Genomic DNA, 17,720 nt, shown 5'->3' with positions numbered 1-17,720 from the left:
CCCCTATTGAAAAGTAATGACGATAAGTATGCTATCCTTAAAGATTTTATAGATTAACATATTATTGTGTTTACCATCATCACCTACCCATGTAGGTATCTACAAAACTGATAAACTTAGCTTTTTTATGACAAGTTTGTTTTTAACAATGCACTCTTTATTATCTGAAAAAAGTAATGTAATAAATTTGAAAACATCACTTTGGATAATGATACTCTTTTGCTGATAAGAAAAATTCCTTTATGGTGTTCTTCTGTGAATTGACATGTACGTTTGTAGGTACATATTAAGAACTAATTATTATTACATTTTTGTAATGATATACTTAGTTCACCTTTTTTATAATAGAGGTACTTATAGTTATACCCGGTTTCGCTAGAGATTCAACAGAAAATAATATAATATTGAAAAATTTTATTGTAAAATATGTAAAAAAAACAACTTGTATTTTTGTCTCGAATTTTGACAGTCAAATGATAGTTTAACAGTTCCATGGCGCACGGTTAAAATGATATTGAATCCAGAACATCCAGAAAATCCAGAAAGAAAGAAATGTGACAGTTTTAGAGGATCGACTGCTTCGTAATTAAGATAGTGAAATACTTAATCAGTCTTACTTATACGGTGAATTGGGTAGTGTACTTCTCGGGTTAAAAACTTTACTCACAATAATATTCATGCAAGATTTTTTTTAGACTGGCAATACTTTGTTCCAATCCTCAAAAACACGGGTCATTTTCGCATTTTGCGTTTAGTTGCTAAGTTCACGTTTCTTCAGATGACATTTGCGATATCATAGACCCGGTCTGTTTTGAATTCGGCCAATTCGATTATGCGTTCCGTGTTTGCTATGGTAAAACTTATACATAATCTGATATTTAGATTTAAAATTTATAGTTTTACCGTTTTTTTACATTTTCATTGCGCGACCGATAGATATTTGTTAAATCAACCTTATTGTAAATAAAGTCCGCGATCTCCGTCCCTAATCCTGGGATCGGGCGGTTTAAAAATCTGTCACTAATAATGCCGTATTATTATCGGTATACGCAGTACGCATGCGCGTGATTATGAGTAGGGACGTTTTCTAATAACCCATTTTATCCCTCCTTAGTATCTAGTAAGACTAAATATGCACTACGGCAGTTACGTAATATTTGGTTATTTTGATAAAAAAATAAATTATTTTTTAATAGTAATCAATCGTTATTAGTATAACATCATGTCAAAACGCATTGACATTCGATACTTTTTTAAAGAATTACTTGCAGCTTATTTCATAAACGGCTTTTAATTTTTCAACATTGAATGCACATTATGGAGGAAAGTTAACGCGCAACGCGGAAGGACTATTTTCAGGATATCCGTTTTCCGTTCACGTTAGGATATCCATGAATAAATTCAAGGCATTTACAAGCAGCGGAGGAGCTGGGATGTAACAATGTGCTATGAAATATAAAAATTAGATTTAAGTTAGACACGGTTGATAGAATTTTGGAAAACACCGTACCTTTAATTTAAAAAAAAACACGCTTAAAAAGCAATTATTTCAAAATTGCACTAGGCTAGACATTTTTGTAAACTGTTAGTGCTAAACCTGAACTGAACGTCAATCATGAAACTGAAGCAGTTAACATACAAACAGATATCACACACACCAGGTTTTAACATTTTTGAGTGATTGCACAAAACTAACGAATTTTTTCCATTAGCTCCACACAGGAGACCCTGAGTTTTCCTGTTAAAAAAAGTTTTCCTGTTAAAACAGGACTAGAGGCCTATGACGAATGATTTGATAAATTTAATAACAAACTACCAGTAAAGCACTAATATGTTATGAGGAAGTCGGGACACGTGTTCTTCAAAGTAATAATATTTATTCAGATATATTCTGAATGACTAACATTTTATTGAGAAATTTTCATGCAGTCAAATTTTTAACAGTATTGTCATTTTCTCCCTGCAGTTTCCCGCTTATAAAGAGAGTTTTCGGATCCCATGTATATCTTTTTATGTTGAAAACCCTTTGTTTTATTGCGACCGGTCAGTGGTTGAGTGGGCATAGCGCTTGAGTCTCACCCGAGCGTGGCGTGTTCGATTCCTCGGCTGGCTAAGTCCTCCATCACAACACAAGCAACATTTTCGGCTTTCTGTGGTGGTAGTAGGAGATTTTCAAAAATTGTTGGGTTATTCGTAACCTGGGAATGTTTGTCTTTCTTTTAAAAAAAAAAAATTAAAAAAAATTGCATTTTTTATGTTGGAACATCGTATGTACATATTTATGGATTATAAGAGTAGTTTTAATTTACCTCTTTCTTCTGGCTGCGCATCCTGTGGTAAGCTCGGTAAAGCTTTGAGGCTGCAAAGGCTGACTAGGCCGACGAAAAGGGCTATTTGCGCGCGGTGCGAGGGCCCGATCCTACTGCTGCAGGGTGAGAAGGTCTTAGGGTTGCCATTGCGCCGCATCTCTATACAGGAACCTTCTGATGCTCCGGTGGTACAGCCTGGTGATACTTAGCGGCTGCATGAAGATTGTCCTTTCCTGAAACGATAAAAACTTTAATTAACTCATTGAAAATACGTAATATTTAAGAGACGCAAAATTTATGCAGGTAGATGTTAAAAAAACTCAACTATTTTAAAGTGTCCAAAACTTTCAAACGTCACTCGAAGCTCTGACGTCAAGGAATCGTCACAATCTTTTCTGTTTGGAATTTCCAGGTCAACTGAACTTTTTATTGAGGTATTACTACGAGTGATTATTTTGAGCATGAATTAACGAGCCTTGTATTATTAATTTTACTAAATTGAGATAAGACTTCAGATTGTTAGTCACATTTTTTAATTTTAAAATATTGAATAAAATCAGTAGGTATTTAAAAAGTAATTTCCTATGCATATCTTACTAATCTATCAAATAATACATGTTATCGAGCAGCAAATCTATGATTGCAGTCCCGATAGTCCAACAGCAACTTAAAATGACATTCAATAAGGAAAAAGTGATTTTAAATTATTTGATGTTTATTGATGGATATTGATAAACGTGTTTTTGGTGATAAACTATCGAAATGTAGCAGGCATTGGTCTGCTTTACCTAATATTGCAGAGTTGAAGCGTCACTTTCAGTTTCATATAAAATTGCACTGCGGATTGCGACTGTACCGTCGTAGCGGTATAACGTCATACTCGTAAATTGAGAGTGATTATTGAGATTCCTTTAAAAAGGATCTCGATATTTCCACGATAACCTGCACGGAAAAAAACTTATTGATATGAAATATTGTCCATTTATTATAAATTTTGTCAAATCATTCTTTTTCGCGTTAAAAACGGGACTAGAGGCCTATGAAAAATGAATTGAAAATTTTCAAAATTTATGCTCGAATATGTTATGAGGAAGTCGGAACACATGTTCTTGAAAATTAAAATATTTTCGCATCTCGTCTATTATATTTATGCGGACAAGGCCACTTTCGAGAACACGTGTTCAGATACATTCTGAATGACTAATATTTTATTAAAAAAATACTACTATTTTTAACAATAATTTGATGGAAAAGCCTTTCTCATTTTTCTCGGTGTGTCCTATATAAACCTCAAAGAAATGTAAAATATATGTTTGATTAAACCAAAATGTGTCAAAAATCAGAAAAGGATACGGTCACATCAAGGACTCGAACCCAGGACCGAAAGACAGAAGAACCCCGGACCGAATGTGACCGAAGGAGACAGGGGTCACATTAGCTCAGTGGTAGAGCGGTGCCCCGGCAAGGCAAGGGTCCTGTGTTTAAGCCCTAGATGTAACTGTATCCTTTTCTGATTTTTCTGTTTCAGATTTTCGTTTATAAATTGCTTATATTGTCTTCAATAATTATATATTACAATTTAAGGTTTTACTCAATAAAGTTATTCCAAAAATTAAATAATCATTTTTGATTTTGGCTGAGTGTGTAACTTTCAGCTAACTCCATTTGTTGGTTTATTTTTTTAAAGTAATTCCTGAAATACATGTCAAATAATAAATAAAAAGTTTTAGAATGAATTTGCCATGATTTCACTAGCACAGATAACGAAATCTGGCAACCAGGGGGGGTTGGTATATCATGTATTACATAATCAATTACGTATGTATCTGCACTCACATTTAAGCACATTCCTAAAATGTCGCTAATTAGGTACATGTAATCCGAAGATAAAAATACCAATTTTGAGAGGTAATTTGTTAGGTACTAAACTAGGTGCATGTTGAACACTGGCCTAAATCTTTTAAAGCTATGCAGGTATTTACTAAATTTGGTGCATCTTGAATAATGGCCTTAATCTTTTAAAGCTATGTAGTATGCAGGTATTTATTTGCGCATGTTGAATAATGGCCTCAATCTCTTAAAGCTATGCAGGTATCTACTAAATTTGGTGCATGTTGAATAATGGTCTCAATCTCTTAAAGCTATGCAGGTATCTACTAAATTTGGTACATGTTGATTAATGACCTCAATCTCTTAAAGCTATGCAGGTTTCTACTAAATTTAGTGCACGTTGAATAATGGCTTCAATCTTTTAAAGATATGCAGGTATCTACTAAATTTGGTGCGTGTTGAATAATGTTCTCAATCTCTTAAAGCTATGCAGGTATCTACTAAATTTGGTGCATGTTGAATAATGGCCTCAATCTCTTAAAGCTATGCAGGTATCTACTAAATGTGGTGCATGTTGAATAATGGCCTCAACCCTCGCCAACGGAGGCCTCGAATTTTCTGGCAAATCCATAAAAAGGAAAATGACTGGTAAAAACGTGACACTGGACCAAACTCGAATTTGATAAGTAAACGTCTCGCTTTAAAATACATACTAAATGTATGAAGTTGGCGAGCGACCGCGGCTGTGGGACATACTTGCTCACCGTCAATAATTAGGAACAATTTAACTGAGCGCGTGATTCACTACACACTGTTCCCGGTACCAATACTGAATACCTATTGCTGGCCTTTGTCAGCCCGGCGCGCTTTAAATTCATCCAAGTCACACAGATTATCTTCTATTTACTCACAAGTTTCAAGTGATATGTCAATTATTACCTATTCAATGATATTTCCATACTACCGCAAAATGAACAGAGTCGTTATCTAACCGTTACCATTGATAATGGAGGTGTCGATTTGCATCTTTCAATAAGTATAATGCTTTTCAAAAACATGCAGATTTGAGTACTGTGTTGACTGTTATCTCTTTTATCAATCACTAGTGGACCCCGCAATGGTTCGCTATTGCTAATCTCTTTCCAACATCTTCCACCTCTTCAACTTCTTTAAATACTATTTACCACAATGTTACTGTTTAAAAAACTACATTACATCGACTTTGAATGGACTCCGTATCTCATTCAAACACTCTTGGCAGTAATAACAACAAATTTTGAATTTTGAGTTTTGCAAGCACAAACGTACGCAGGCGGTTTTTTTATGTATCAAGAAGAGTATTATTATTTATTGCCAGGTAGTTAGGTACAGGATTCTATGTGATAAAGTCTTTACAATAAGTTTTTGGATTCCTAAAATGAAAAAAACACGTTTCTCTTGTGTTTGTGTTTATTTCTTGCTAGAGCAATCCCGATGAGTAACAAAACTCATTTTAGGACAGGAGGAACTTACAATTCATATGTAGGAGGTAGTAGGAACAATTTTACAACGGTATTTTGATATCAAATATAAGTTTCACATTCAATACAGCATAAAAATTAAAAATTAAAATAATGACACGTTAAGTAGAACAAACAACAATAGAAAACAAGTACAGAAAGAAAAAAAAAACATGGATAAGATACAACAAGAAATGACAACACAGTTACATATTTTCATTTTTAAATGTAGTTAAAAAATATTCTTTTAAAGCATTGCTTTGCAATTTTTTATTATGGTGGATGTGTTTGTACATATCTGGAAGCGAATTATATAGTGTATAGGCAATATAGTTCAGTGATTTTAACCCATATTTTGTAGTGTGTGTTTGAGGAATGCGGATTTTATTGTTATTTCGAGTATTGTGGTTGTGGATGTCTTGATTGTAAAGTGGCTTGATGTTGGTGTGAGTTGATTTTTGGGTAATTTGTGGGATGGTGCTTGTGATTTCATATTTAGGAAGGATTGTAATTGGAAAGATACCAGAAACTGAATAGATGTCCCTAACATGAGTGTCCCATGGAAGTTCAAACACATTTCTGAGAGCTCGGTTTTGAACCACCTGCAGGTCAGCTATCAATTTCTTTGAGGCAAAACCCCAGATACAGCAGAGATAGGAAAGGTGTGAATGTACCATGGCATAGTATACTGAAGTTAGTAAAGGAATGGGTAGTAATCCTTGAAGCCTATATAGTACACCAGTTATAGGGGTAATTTTCTCTTTTATATGATTTATATGGAGATCCCACGAGAGTTGGGAATCTACGATCAGACCCAAATATTTTGTGTTCATTTTCTTTTCGAGGCAGTTGTCTCCAATTTTAATATCGAGGCTGAAATTTTTCTTGTTACCGAAAAGTATATAATGGGTTTTTTTTACGTTAAGAGTTAGTTTGTTTATTCTCAACCAGTTTGTGAGATGGGAAATATCAGCATTCATCTCCGTTTCAAGCTCCGCTAGGTTGAGTTTATTGTAAAAAATTACCGTATCGTCAGCATAAAGTTGTATAGTTCCTTTAATACCCCACTTTGTTATGTCATTCACGTAGATTAGGAATAGCAACGGTCCAAGAATTGATCCCTGTGGTACTCCACATGTTATTTTACCTAATTCACTCATTTCTCCTCCAAATTCTACTGCCGAAAAGCGATTTGATAAATAAGATCGGAAAAGCTCCAGAGGTGTACCAACAATACCCAAATGCTTCAGTTTTTCGATCAATACTTTATGATCCACCGTGTCAAACGCCTTCTTTAGATCAATAAATATTGCCGCCGTAAAATCACCGTCATCTATATGTTTCTGCAGATTTGATATAAAATCGAAGGCTGCACATTTAGTGTTAGATCGTCGTCTGAAACCATATTGTTTTGACGTGAGAATTTTGTTGTGTTCGAGATATTTCAATAGTCTTTCTTTAATGACACATTCAAAAATTTTAGAGATAGCTGGAAGTATAGAGATTGGACGATAATTTTGGACATTTTTTTTACATTCATCTTTATATACAGGAATAATTTTTGCAATTTTTAGTTTATCTGGAAATATACCCTTTGATAGAGAGAGATTTATTAAGTAAACGAGGTCATCCACCAGTTCACCCTTGCAGTTTTTGAGAAGGAGAGAGGTTACACCATCGGAAACAGCTGCTGCTTTAGACTTAAGGTTAGATATGATCCGTAAGATTTCCTTTTTATTTGTCCTGATCATGTTAAAAGATTGTTTTGCTTGAGGTTCCGTGTAGATCGTATTTACATCAGTTTTTGAGGTTTTTATGACTGATGCTAAACTTTCCCCAACTGAGAGAAAAAATGTGTTAAATGCAGTTGCAATCTCTTTTGGTCCCTTTACTTCTTTGTCATTTATGACTAGAGATTTACAAGCTATTGATCGATTTGAAACCTTGTGAACTACTCAATTTTTTATTTTTTTATTTTTATTTTTATTTATTATTATTACATACAAGATATACAAATATAAAAGGAAGCTTTGACTGTCCAACTAGGAAGTTTCCCGTTTTAGGACAGTCAAATTGGCAGGTTGCGTGTACATAATTCCAGGTAGGTACATGTAAAATATAAAATAAAATTAAAATATAACATATAAATGTAAGAAAGAAAAATAGAAAGAAAATATTTTTTTAGGAAAATACAATTTAGCAGTAATGAACAATAAAATCCAGATAGGTACATGTAAAATATAAAATAAAAATATAATATATCAATGTAAGAAAGAAAAATAAAAAAAATAATTGATACCTTTATTTGTTTGTTGATAGTCGTATTGTCAGTCGAAGGACCAGTAAGACGTAGGTATATGAGTATTTCATATTCTATAAAAGCTAGGCAGGTAGGTACAGGATTCTATGTGATATAATTTTTACAGTAAATTTTTGGATTCCTAAAATGAAAAAAAAAGTTTCTCTCAAAATCGATTTGAAACATTGTGAACTACTCAATTGATACCTTTATTGGTTTGTGGATAGTCGTATTGTCAGACAAAGGACCAATAGGACGTAGGTACATATGTATAATGTGTTTAAGAATTTATAGTTTAACCAAATACGTCTTTCGTTTATTTTTTATCTGTAGCAATGATTAATTATCGCATAGTAGATACCTAGAGGGGAGTTTTTGTGCTTCTAATTTTTTATTTTATTTTGTCACTTGCGAGAAATTATTTCCTAACCCTCAATATACAATAATTGGCGAATAAGTAGGTACAGCTAGTCGATCTGTCATGGTTTTTTGTAAACGTCGAGTTCGTTTACTGTGTGGTAACAGTTCAAGGAAAAGGAAAAATGAAATGAAACTAAAAACTCTTTTTTATAACGATGTACTGAAATTTGTAGGTTTTTTTATAGGTATACCTTCGAAAGGGTTTGTTGTACCTACCAACAATTTTAATAAACTGTGGATGTAGATATTAAGATAGTAAGTAGCCTAACTAAAAACTTTGTGTAAATATTACGCGGAGCATAAGGTGAGAACAGTGAAAAACTTGATTTATTACCATGGCGGTATTAAAACGGTCTTAAACCAGGCTCCAGGCCGGCTTTACCATACCAAAGTTAATTACAGGGTCATTATAATAGCTCCTAAAACACGCTAATTTAACGTGTCACCTTCCAAGGAACGGTGATTGCAATTCGATTCGCCTTTTTTTGTCCCACTTGAGTTCAAGAATAGTTCAAAGTTCATCTATGACCTATGTAGGAATGAAATAAATAATATCATTTGACTCGGCTTATCTGCCGCGCTGGAAAATATTTACCTTTTTTTCGTTATCATTTTTTTCATATCGGCATCAAATAATCTAGAAGATCTTGTCTTGTTTTAAAGATAATGAGAATTAAAAACAATCAACAACATAGAAACATAAATATCTTTCTTCTAAGATAGAACGATAGAACTTTAAATCAGGAGCTGTCCAATTCACTCTTCGCCGCCGAAAAAATTAAGTAATATGGCTAAGGTTTTCTTTAATTTCGTGTATGGCCGCTGCCAATCTTAAGGGGAAGCTTAGTGCTAAATCACTATTTTGATTAATCTTTATAACGAATTGGTGTACATTATGAATACCAAAAAATGTGCTTTAGATAAATTGAAGGTTTTACCATCGTTTCGCTTGAGTAGAATACAAATAAAAAAGAAATAATATAAATGTAAACTACTAAAAAAAATATTTTTTCAATAAAAATGTATGAGGGCATTTGAAAAGAACTTTTAAAGAAAACAGTATTATGGCTAAGATTATCTGTGACAGTTTCATTTGATTAACTTTTATGCTTTCTTATAATATTATTTACAAAATAAATAAAATCCAGTTTTTTGCTTGAAATACAACGTATATTGCTGAAAAAGTATTATTAACCTCGCAGGCTAATTTGTTCGCTTTTGGGAACAGTTCATATGGTCTCACAGGATTCGTTGTTTCTGTCACGGTGAGAAATATTGTCTAAACGGTGTTAGAAAGAGAAAACACCATGCTTTATATTCAAATCTAGAAGTAAATCATATAATAATTAAAATGTACAACTCTATGAAACCAATGGTTCCGAATACAGTTTGATTTTTTTTTAAACTTTGTTAATGTTTAATTCATTATTTTTATACGAAATGAGATAAAAGTTACGTGACGAAAACGTTTGTAATAAAATAAACTTGTCGAATAATATACTTGTATTTTATATTTTTTATTTTTCGCTATCAATAGTTTTAGTAAACGTAAGGTGAGCCATTTAAAAATATATGTTTGCATTAAAAATTTAAATATTTAAAAAATAATATATGTTTTGTAATAATAAAACTTGAAAGAATACTTTAAAAAAATATACAATTTATTTGGATTTTATTGCAAAGCAGAAATATTTCGTCCTTCTGTCAAATTATGCAGTATCGGATATAATCACGGGAAAATCAATAACCAACCACCGAAATAATTACATGTTAAATTAATTATGAGTTAAAATTTAGAAACAGGTACATAATTTTACTGATTGTGGTTAACTATTTACAGTATAAAATTATGTGCGAAAAAGAAAATTTTGTATTAGAAATTTCATGATATTAATTTTCAAATATATTCGCTGTTTTTGAATGTATGCAAGAATTAAAAAGCAGATGAAAGATTATTGCTACAAACAGCCATACGTAATTAAAAGCACTAAAATTCTGATTTCAAAAACAGAGATTATTTTTTTCTTGTAAACTATAGAAATACTTATTTAAAAAAATATTTTAACACACAAACGTATTATAAAGGTCATTGTCTTGCACTTGAAGTGAAATGACACAAAACTGCGCTGTATAAATGCCATGTTATTATTATTATTGTCACTTAATTTTTTTTTTCGTTTCTAATGAGAATAATTATGCAATACAAAATTCACTATCAAAAACTTTTCACAAAAAAAAACTTTTCGCAAAATTTTACAGTCGATGCCTTTTTGGAAGTGTATGGTTAACTTTGAGATGAAAATACAAAGCTTGGTGTTGCCTCTTTCGAACACTGCTTAGATCATATATCTCACCGTAATATAAAAGGGGATAAAACGATTTTCTTGAATTCGTTTCCGTTTATGCTGTAAAGTACATTTTTTCCGACAAACAATTAGAAGTAGGTATTCAGAAAATTAGATAAAACGTTCAGCAGACTTCACTGCGAGCAGTATCTACTTACCTTAAATAATAATTGGCAGTTTGCTCTGAAAATTATTTTAAATCCGCCTTGCATCCTCAAGATCGTCCCACGCGTTTCTATAACCTCGTCACTTACTATTCTAACCTCATTTCAGTTTCAAACAAATATTTAAAATATTGACAACATTTATGAGAAATTAAGTTTCATTCGCACTGTGGCCCACCATCAAGTTCATTACGTTTAATTTCTCACAAAGTTCTGCAATAATAATAAGTAATGATTTGGACAGGGATTCCCAGTCTTGATATAAACGCGTGTATAAGTACATTCAAATACATAATTTTATAAGGCAAGAAAAAGAGTAACAATCCGCTGGAGAAAAAACCGGTTCCTTACAAAGTATACAAATATCAGTAAACACCACAAACATACAACAGCTGACACGTTAAATTATATCACAAAAAATGTAATTTAAAAATGTTCGTTAATTAATAATGACTTTGTGGTTAAAAAAAGGTCCAAATTATCGGAAAAACCCCCATCAACTGATTTTCGTCCGGTCAAGTCCGGTTTTTTCTAATACAAGCCAGCGAGGTTACTCATATAAAGCACTCATTGACTGGAGATTAAGGTTTATTGTAAACAAAATAAATAGGCACCAAGTCGCCAGGGTCATACTCCCAAAACAGAAGTAAAATGATTCAGTTCAAAGAAAAATTAGCTCGTTCAAATACGTTTAAGTACGTAATTGGATGTTCCTTTGTTAGCACACAGTTTACACGGATAAGTTTACTCGGCGAATGATGCGCGAACTAAATAAATCATTAATTAAATGACTTGCCCGTTTCGGAACCATTATTTTTAAGATAACATAAGACTCTAATAACGAGAGTTTGCTCCACGATAACATTTTAATTATTTCTGATGAACGTGTTACTAAAATCTCTAATGTTTCTAGAGGGATTCCTATGGATGTAAGTTATTTATATTAAAGTTTAATAAAAACCGGACCTCACAATTAAAATATTTTATGTAAAATGGTTTGAAAATTTTATAAACGTTTTACAACTATAAAATTAGCGGTAAGTACCAAATTTTATTTTTTAGACGATGAATTAGTAACTACCCGATGGATCCCTCTAGAAACATTAGACATTTGAGTAATACGTTCATCGTAAATAGTTAAAATAAATCCAACGGAAAGGTCAATTTTCTAGGCCTGCTAGGGCAATGACAACCGTATGTCCACCCATTAAGCCGGGCCGCGCGCTGAATATTGTTTTTACATGAGTTCATCACTTATGTCGTTAAGATTCCCACATTATTTTTTAGATTTGATGGGGCAAATTCAAACGCAGATCTGTCCAATACAAAAGGCCACGCATCGCATATTTTTGTGCACGGCTGCTTCACTTACGTTGTTAAGAATCTGGATTTATTTTAGGGTATTGTCTCGTCTTAGTTGTTATTGGAGGAAAGACAATTTTCACAATATTTTAGCGATTTAAAACATTATTGATAACCGCCTACCGTCTGAACTTGGAATACGGTGGTATCTACGACTACCAAATAAGTCGAATTCACTGTGTATTTCCACATCCTGCTTAGGCTTTCAAAAACTTTTTTTTCGTTCGAATCGTTATGTCTAGGCCCTGTCCTGAAAGGTTTTTTTTACACAGTCCAATTTATTATTGCGATGCGCTGCCAACGCGTTCGCTGATAAGATGAACACGGACTTAATGCTGATCTTGAAGAATTTAATTCATAGTTACAAGCAGTTTGGAATTTGTGGAATGCATGGCGTAAGAATTCTTAGTGATATACCGATGTAGCAACCATAGCATTCTTGTACATAACACTTAAACAAGCTAGTGGCTTGTAATGTCGTTTGTTGTTGTCCCTTACGATTGTCGGAAATATCTTTTTAAACTTATATTTACGCATTTGACAATGAAAATTAAAAAGGAATTATAAAAGTGTGAAAAAACCAACAACTAAAACTACCGACATATAAAAAAGTCACAACGGGAAACTCAAAAAATGAGTACGGATTTTTATCAAGATACCGCCGCACAGTGGACTGAAAATCGCCTTTTTTATTTTTTATTTACATTACAAAATATATTTATGTTCGCAATCTCACCAATGAAGAAACTGGTTCTTGTGCTTGGTGAGAGATTTACACTAATTATAAGAAAAATAGAATCATTATGCTATAAGTATGTATATATATGATAGGAACAATATATAAAGAGACAAAATCTAAATACAGTGGAGATGAGTATAGACTGATAATAAATATCAATGAAGGGAAAAACAGGCAATTATTTAGTTAATTATTTCTGAATCAACATTAAAAAGTGTTATTTTCAACATTGAGGATATAAAAAAAAATCGCAAGTTGCGCCACAATACGAAGCGTGTCAAAAAATACAAATAAATAGTAGTATATCTGTGTGTAAGGATAGAATGGCCAACCTTATGTTTCCAGAGATAGCCTCATTTTTAATGTCAGTGCCATACAAATTTTTCTTTAAAAAATGATAAATCCTTCATTTGTACACTCAATTGCTTCGTACGAAATTGTATAGCATAGTAATGATCAGCAGAATCCATTTTTAGCCAAAAAAAATACCCTTGAAAATTCAAGTCTCTATGTCTATGAAAGGCGATTTTCAGCCCACTGTGCGCCGCCAAGATGAAGACAAACCTCACCCCCTGAACCCAGGCATTCCCGGGTACGTAGTTAAAGCAATAGGTATTTATACTTTTGCTTTGCGTCTATTTGGATCTTGGGGGAATAAATCAAGTTAATAATATTTTAAAAATAAATGGAATCATTTTTACCATTTCTTTGCATTAGTTACTTGTATAATAGGACGAATTTCAAAAAGCTACTCCATTCAATTTAAGTATATTTTTCTTCCATATGACCAACAAACGTAAATACCATTAAATATATTTTTATTGTAATAGTTAGTTTTAATTGTTAAAATTATTTTCAAAGTTTCAATTTTTTGGGTCTCCCAAAAACGCACCAAATTTATGTACATGGCCAGTGACGTCATGAGTCACGAGTCTCAAAAACCTATGTTTTTTTTGGCGCTGTATTTTGTATGGGAGTCGAAACATTTTTTATTCTTAAGATTACCCGCTTTTAACATTATATATTAGAACACTAGGTAAAATCTAATCATCTCTTCACTAATGTTATTTATTGTATTGAACCAAAGTTGAAAAATAGATCCATGACCGCACTTGATAAACAATTTACCGGCTTAAAAACTTGCATTACAATATTTTCATCGGTCCTAATGTGAATGTGAATCAGGGTTGCCAATGCATATGTTTTAAAATACCCACAAGAGATGAAGAGAATTTGCCTCCGAAATAAAACTAAATTCTATTGAAAATAGCATTCATTTTCGGATTTTCTCTTTCGTTCAGGCAGAAAAACATAATATAGTACGTTCCCCTAATGATTGTAAATATATTTTTTCAATATGGTTGGATTCTTGGCCTAGAATCCCAGCATTTTCCCCACAGAAAGGTTCTCCCCGCAAAATTTAAAAAAATCTATGATGTTGATATTGTAGACCATAGATATATTACTTATGTAGGCTGGTTGTGATGAATCAGCAGATTTAGTCGTACCAACCAAACGGAGTGTTATGCGATGGTGCTTTATTCGTTTTTAAATTGTGATTTATTAATTATTATCTACGTATAATAATAACTCGTACATTCAGAATCAGCTTTTATTGATGTCTATTAATACATTTTTTAAGCCCTAAAATTTTTCATTGGAGTTCCTTATTGTAATAAATAATGTTAACTGAAACGGCTAAATTGAATGTTCACTAACCCTTAAATGCATGACTCTTTAGATATGAAATTTGTGCGTGTGCTCAGATGACATGAAAAATAATACTATTTTTCATTTAAATACCTAATTTTTTTCGGGAAAATATAAAACATGCATGATTCTTTTGTATTGTTTTCATAAATGGAAAGAATTAAACACTCGGTGACACACAAAAACCACTTTAAAAAGTTTGGAATTCGTGAAATGTGATATTCGGCAAATTATGGATCGTTAGTTTTATTCTGCAACAATGCAGTGTGGTGAAATTAGAATCGAAAAAAGATTTTAGACGACATATAATGGTATGTTGTAGTTCTATCACAAGTTGCATATGAGGGTTAAATATATACTAAGAAAACAAAGTAATGTTTAGGAACACTTTTAAAAATCACGCCTTTAAAACGGGCTTATATCTTTTGACTTATTAATTTGAATGCGAAGAAGTCTTTTGAAAATTCGTTTGACGACCTCCTTGGTCGAGGGATAAGGCTCTTGACTGGCAAGCCCGAGATCGCGGGTTCTAATCCTAGCTTCACCTTCCCCTCCCCACTACCTTCAGCCTCAAAACCTACCCCAATTGGGGAAGCTATAGTCTCACTAGATCGAGACGGTTGGGAGCAATTGGGACTTTTGTTCGGTTTCACATAAAAAAAAAATTATTATGACAAAACCCTTAAATTGACTTATTTTAAAATTAAATCTACGAGAATTATCACCACCTCATCAACACATATTAACTCTTTATTATTTCTTTGTTTTTCCTAGAAATTAGTTTCTTTAGAGAAAGCCTTTAAAATGTGATTCTTAGATCATATTATTACTAATTAATATTTTTGAAGAGCTATTTGTCGTTTTGAAGAATACTGAAAAAACCTAATGTGACACCTTTTTTCTTTTTTTTTTTGTAGATTTGCCGGACAAAGTTAAACTACTGACAGCTCAGAAAAAAATGTGGATTATACATTATTGCAACAGGAAAACATATTTAAAAATACGTTAGAAATTCATGACATAATATATATAGTATAGATACATCCGTTTGTAATAATGTTAAAGAAAAATAAACATTTGGGAGTGTTAGTAGGCATATAAAAGCGGTTTCAAAGTGGGAAGAATGTAAGAAGTAGGTATTGTTTGTCAAAAACTAGGAAACCTAAGATCTATTGATTATTATGGTATTTTGAGTTTTGTCAACCGGATTTTCGCAAAGCTTCAAAAAGAGCCTACATGAAAATGATTTATTGTAAGATTATAGCTGCCTAGCACATAAGGATTGTTTTTAGATTTTTTAATTTTATGTACAGATAGATCTTATAAATGGTATTGTATACACTACGACGGCCAAGTATCCGAAAATAAAACGAAACTGATTTAGCGACTAATAATACATAATTATAAGCACTGGCGGTTCGTGCTCTTTTTTACTGGGGGTTCAGAATATCTAGAGAATTTATTATATTTATATACCCATTTCATCAAATTTTATGGGTTTCCTTCAAAATTAATTTTTAAACACTAAACACTTATACACAACTATACTTCGCCATTGTACACTATTAGGTGGAACTAATAAGAATAACTGCGTCAAAATTATTAAATGCAACTGCTTTATTGACGAAAGCCGAAACAAAACAAGAGAAAGCGCAACACTATAGTGCATTATTGGAGACTTCAAAATCTGTTTTACTCACAGACATATGAATATATAGACTAGAAATTAAAGATGAGGGGTAAAATCAACTGTTGAAGAACGAAGGGGGTAAAGCTGACTGTGATTCGTCAATAAATCAATCAGTATAATAATCAGACAGTATATAGGCATCTCGCATTATAATATCACCATTTAGTTCTTAAAAGTAAAATCTGCTTTTGAATGAATAGACATTTTTACATGGTGGCGCAAATTACTCGCCACGTTATGAACAAATTTGCGAAGTCCAAATTCGGCAAAATAAATTTCTTCTATTTTCAGAGTCGAATATTTCGTTTACGTATTTAGTTAAGACACTTTTATAAATGTTCATAATTTACTTCCCAGCAACCAACCAACTTTGTGTTTCGCGTCCAGACGTATCTCGGTGTGATAGTATATGTTTCTACAACTGATCTATATTATACGATGTGAATATTTTTTTTTTTTTTTTTTTTTTTTTTTTATAGTGAATACCTCACAAGAGTCCCAACTGCTCCCGTCTGGAGCCAGTGAGACTATGGCATCCCCAATTGGGGGATGTTGTGAGGCTGAAGGTAAGTGGGGAAGGGAAAGAGGAAGGTGGGGAAGTACCTGGCTATTCAGATCTAGTAACTAAACACGGCTAGAGCCATTTGGAGCAACGTTTCAATTCTGAATGGTGGTCTTACACCAGGGCGATACTGGTAGTATCTTCCACTCTGGAACGTGCCGCAAATATACTATATATTATTTTAATTAATTAATTGTGAAATAACACAAATTAATCAAATAAAATTTATTTGCGCACGCCGGGTTCGAACCCGCGACCTTCGGAATGGCAGTCCAATGCGTTACCACTGGACTATGCCGGCCGTCAATATGCTTAAAATAAAGTAAAATAATGCTTATATATGGAATGTAATACGACAATTGGGTTTATTCTCTTTTTCACATCTATTTTTACAAGTTTTCATACCACAAGCCACCATTTAGCCGTGTTATTTCGTAAAATGAACCGATGATGCCTCGACCATAGTTCGCACAAGAATGATGACGTCACGTTTTCTAAATTCACTTGAGGCCATAAGCGAGCACAGCCGGCTCCAATGGAACCGGCATGAGGAGTGGGGAATAATACGCTTTTAATCACTTAGGGCAGGTCTACTAATATTCATATGTCTATGGTTTTACTAGTAGATTTACATATGCCATTAAGAGCAAAAGGTTAATAATAAAATTTAATATATACATCTAAAGAAAAATTACATTTAACTTGCATTTATGTAGTGCAAAGTTCAGTTGTGGCGTCAAACATTGTTGCGCACAAAGATTGTCTTGATTTGGCGTAGATTATAAGATTGG

General features: G+C 32.7%; 1 protein-coding gene across 2 annotated transcripts in view; it reads right to left on the bottom strand.

The window, feature by feature from the left end:
- axo (axotactin) overlaps positions 1–17,720 on the bottom strand; it is an 86,552-nt gene that overhangs the window by 27,762 nt on the left and 41,070 nt on the right. For both annotated transcript variants that reach the window (XR_016302397.1, XM_089633242.1), the window contains exon 2: positions 2,310–2,542. Coding sequence is in view for 1 of the 2 variants with exons in the window: in XM_089633242.1 (XP_089489368.1) it covers positions 2,310–2,466 (157 nt within the window). In the remaining variant the exon portion in view is untranslated. The remainder of the gene's footprint in view (positions 1–2,309; positions 2,543–17,720) is intronic.

Source organism: Hesperophylax consimilis, chromosome 7 (genome assembly GCF_061612785.1).
Source record: "Hesperophylax consimilis isolate HC1 chromosome 7, BYU_Hcon_1.0, whole genome shotgun sequence".
NCBI classification, from domain to species: domain Eukaryota; kingdom Metazoa; phylum Arthropoda; class Insecta; order Trichoptera; family Limnephilidae; genus Hesperophylax; species Hesperophylax consimilis.
Note: the sequence above shows the minus strand (reverse complement) of the source record. Positions and strands in the feature narration are given on the sequence as shown.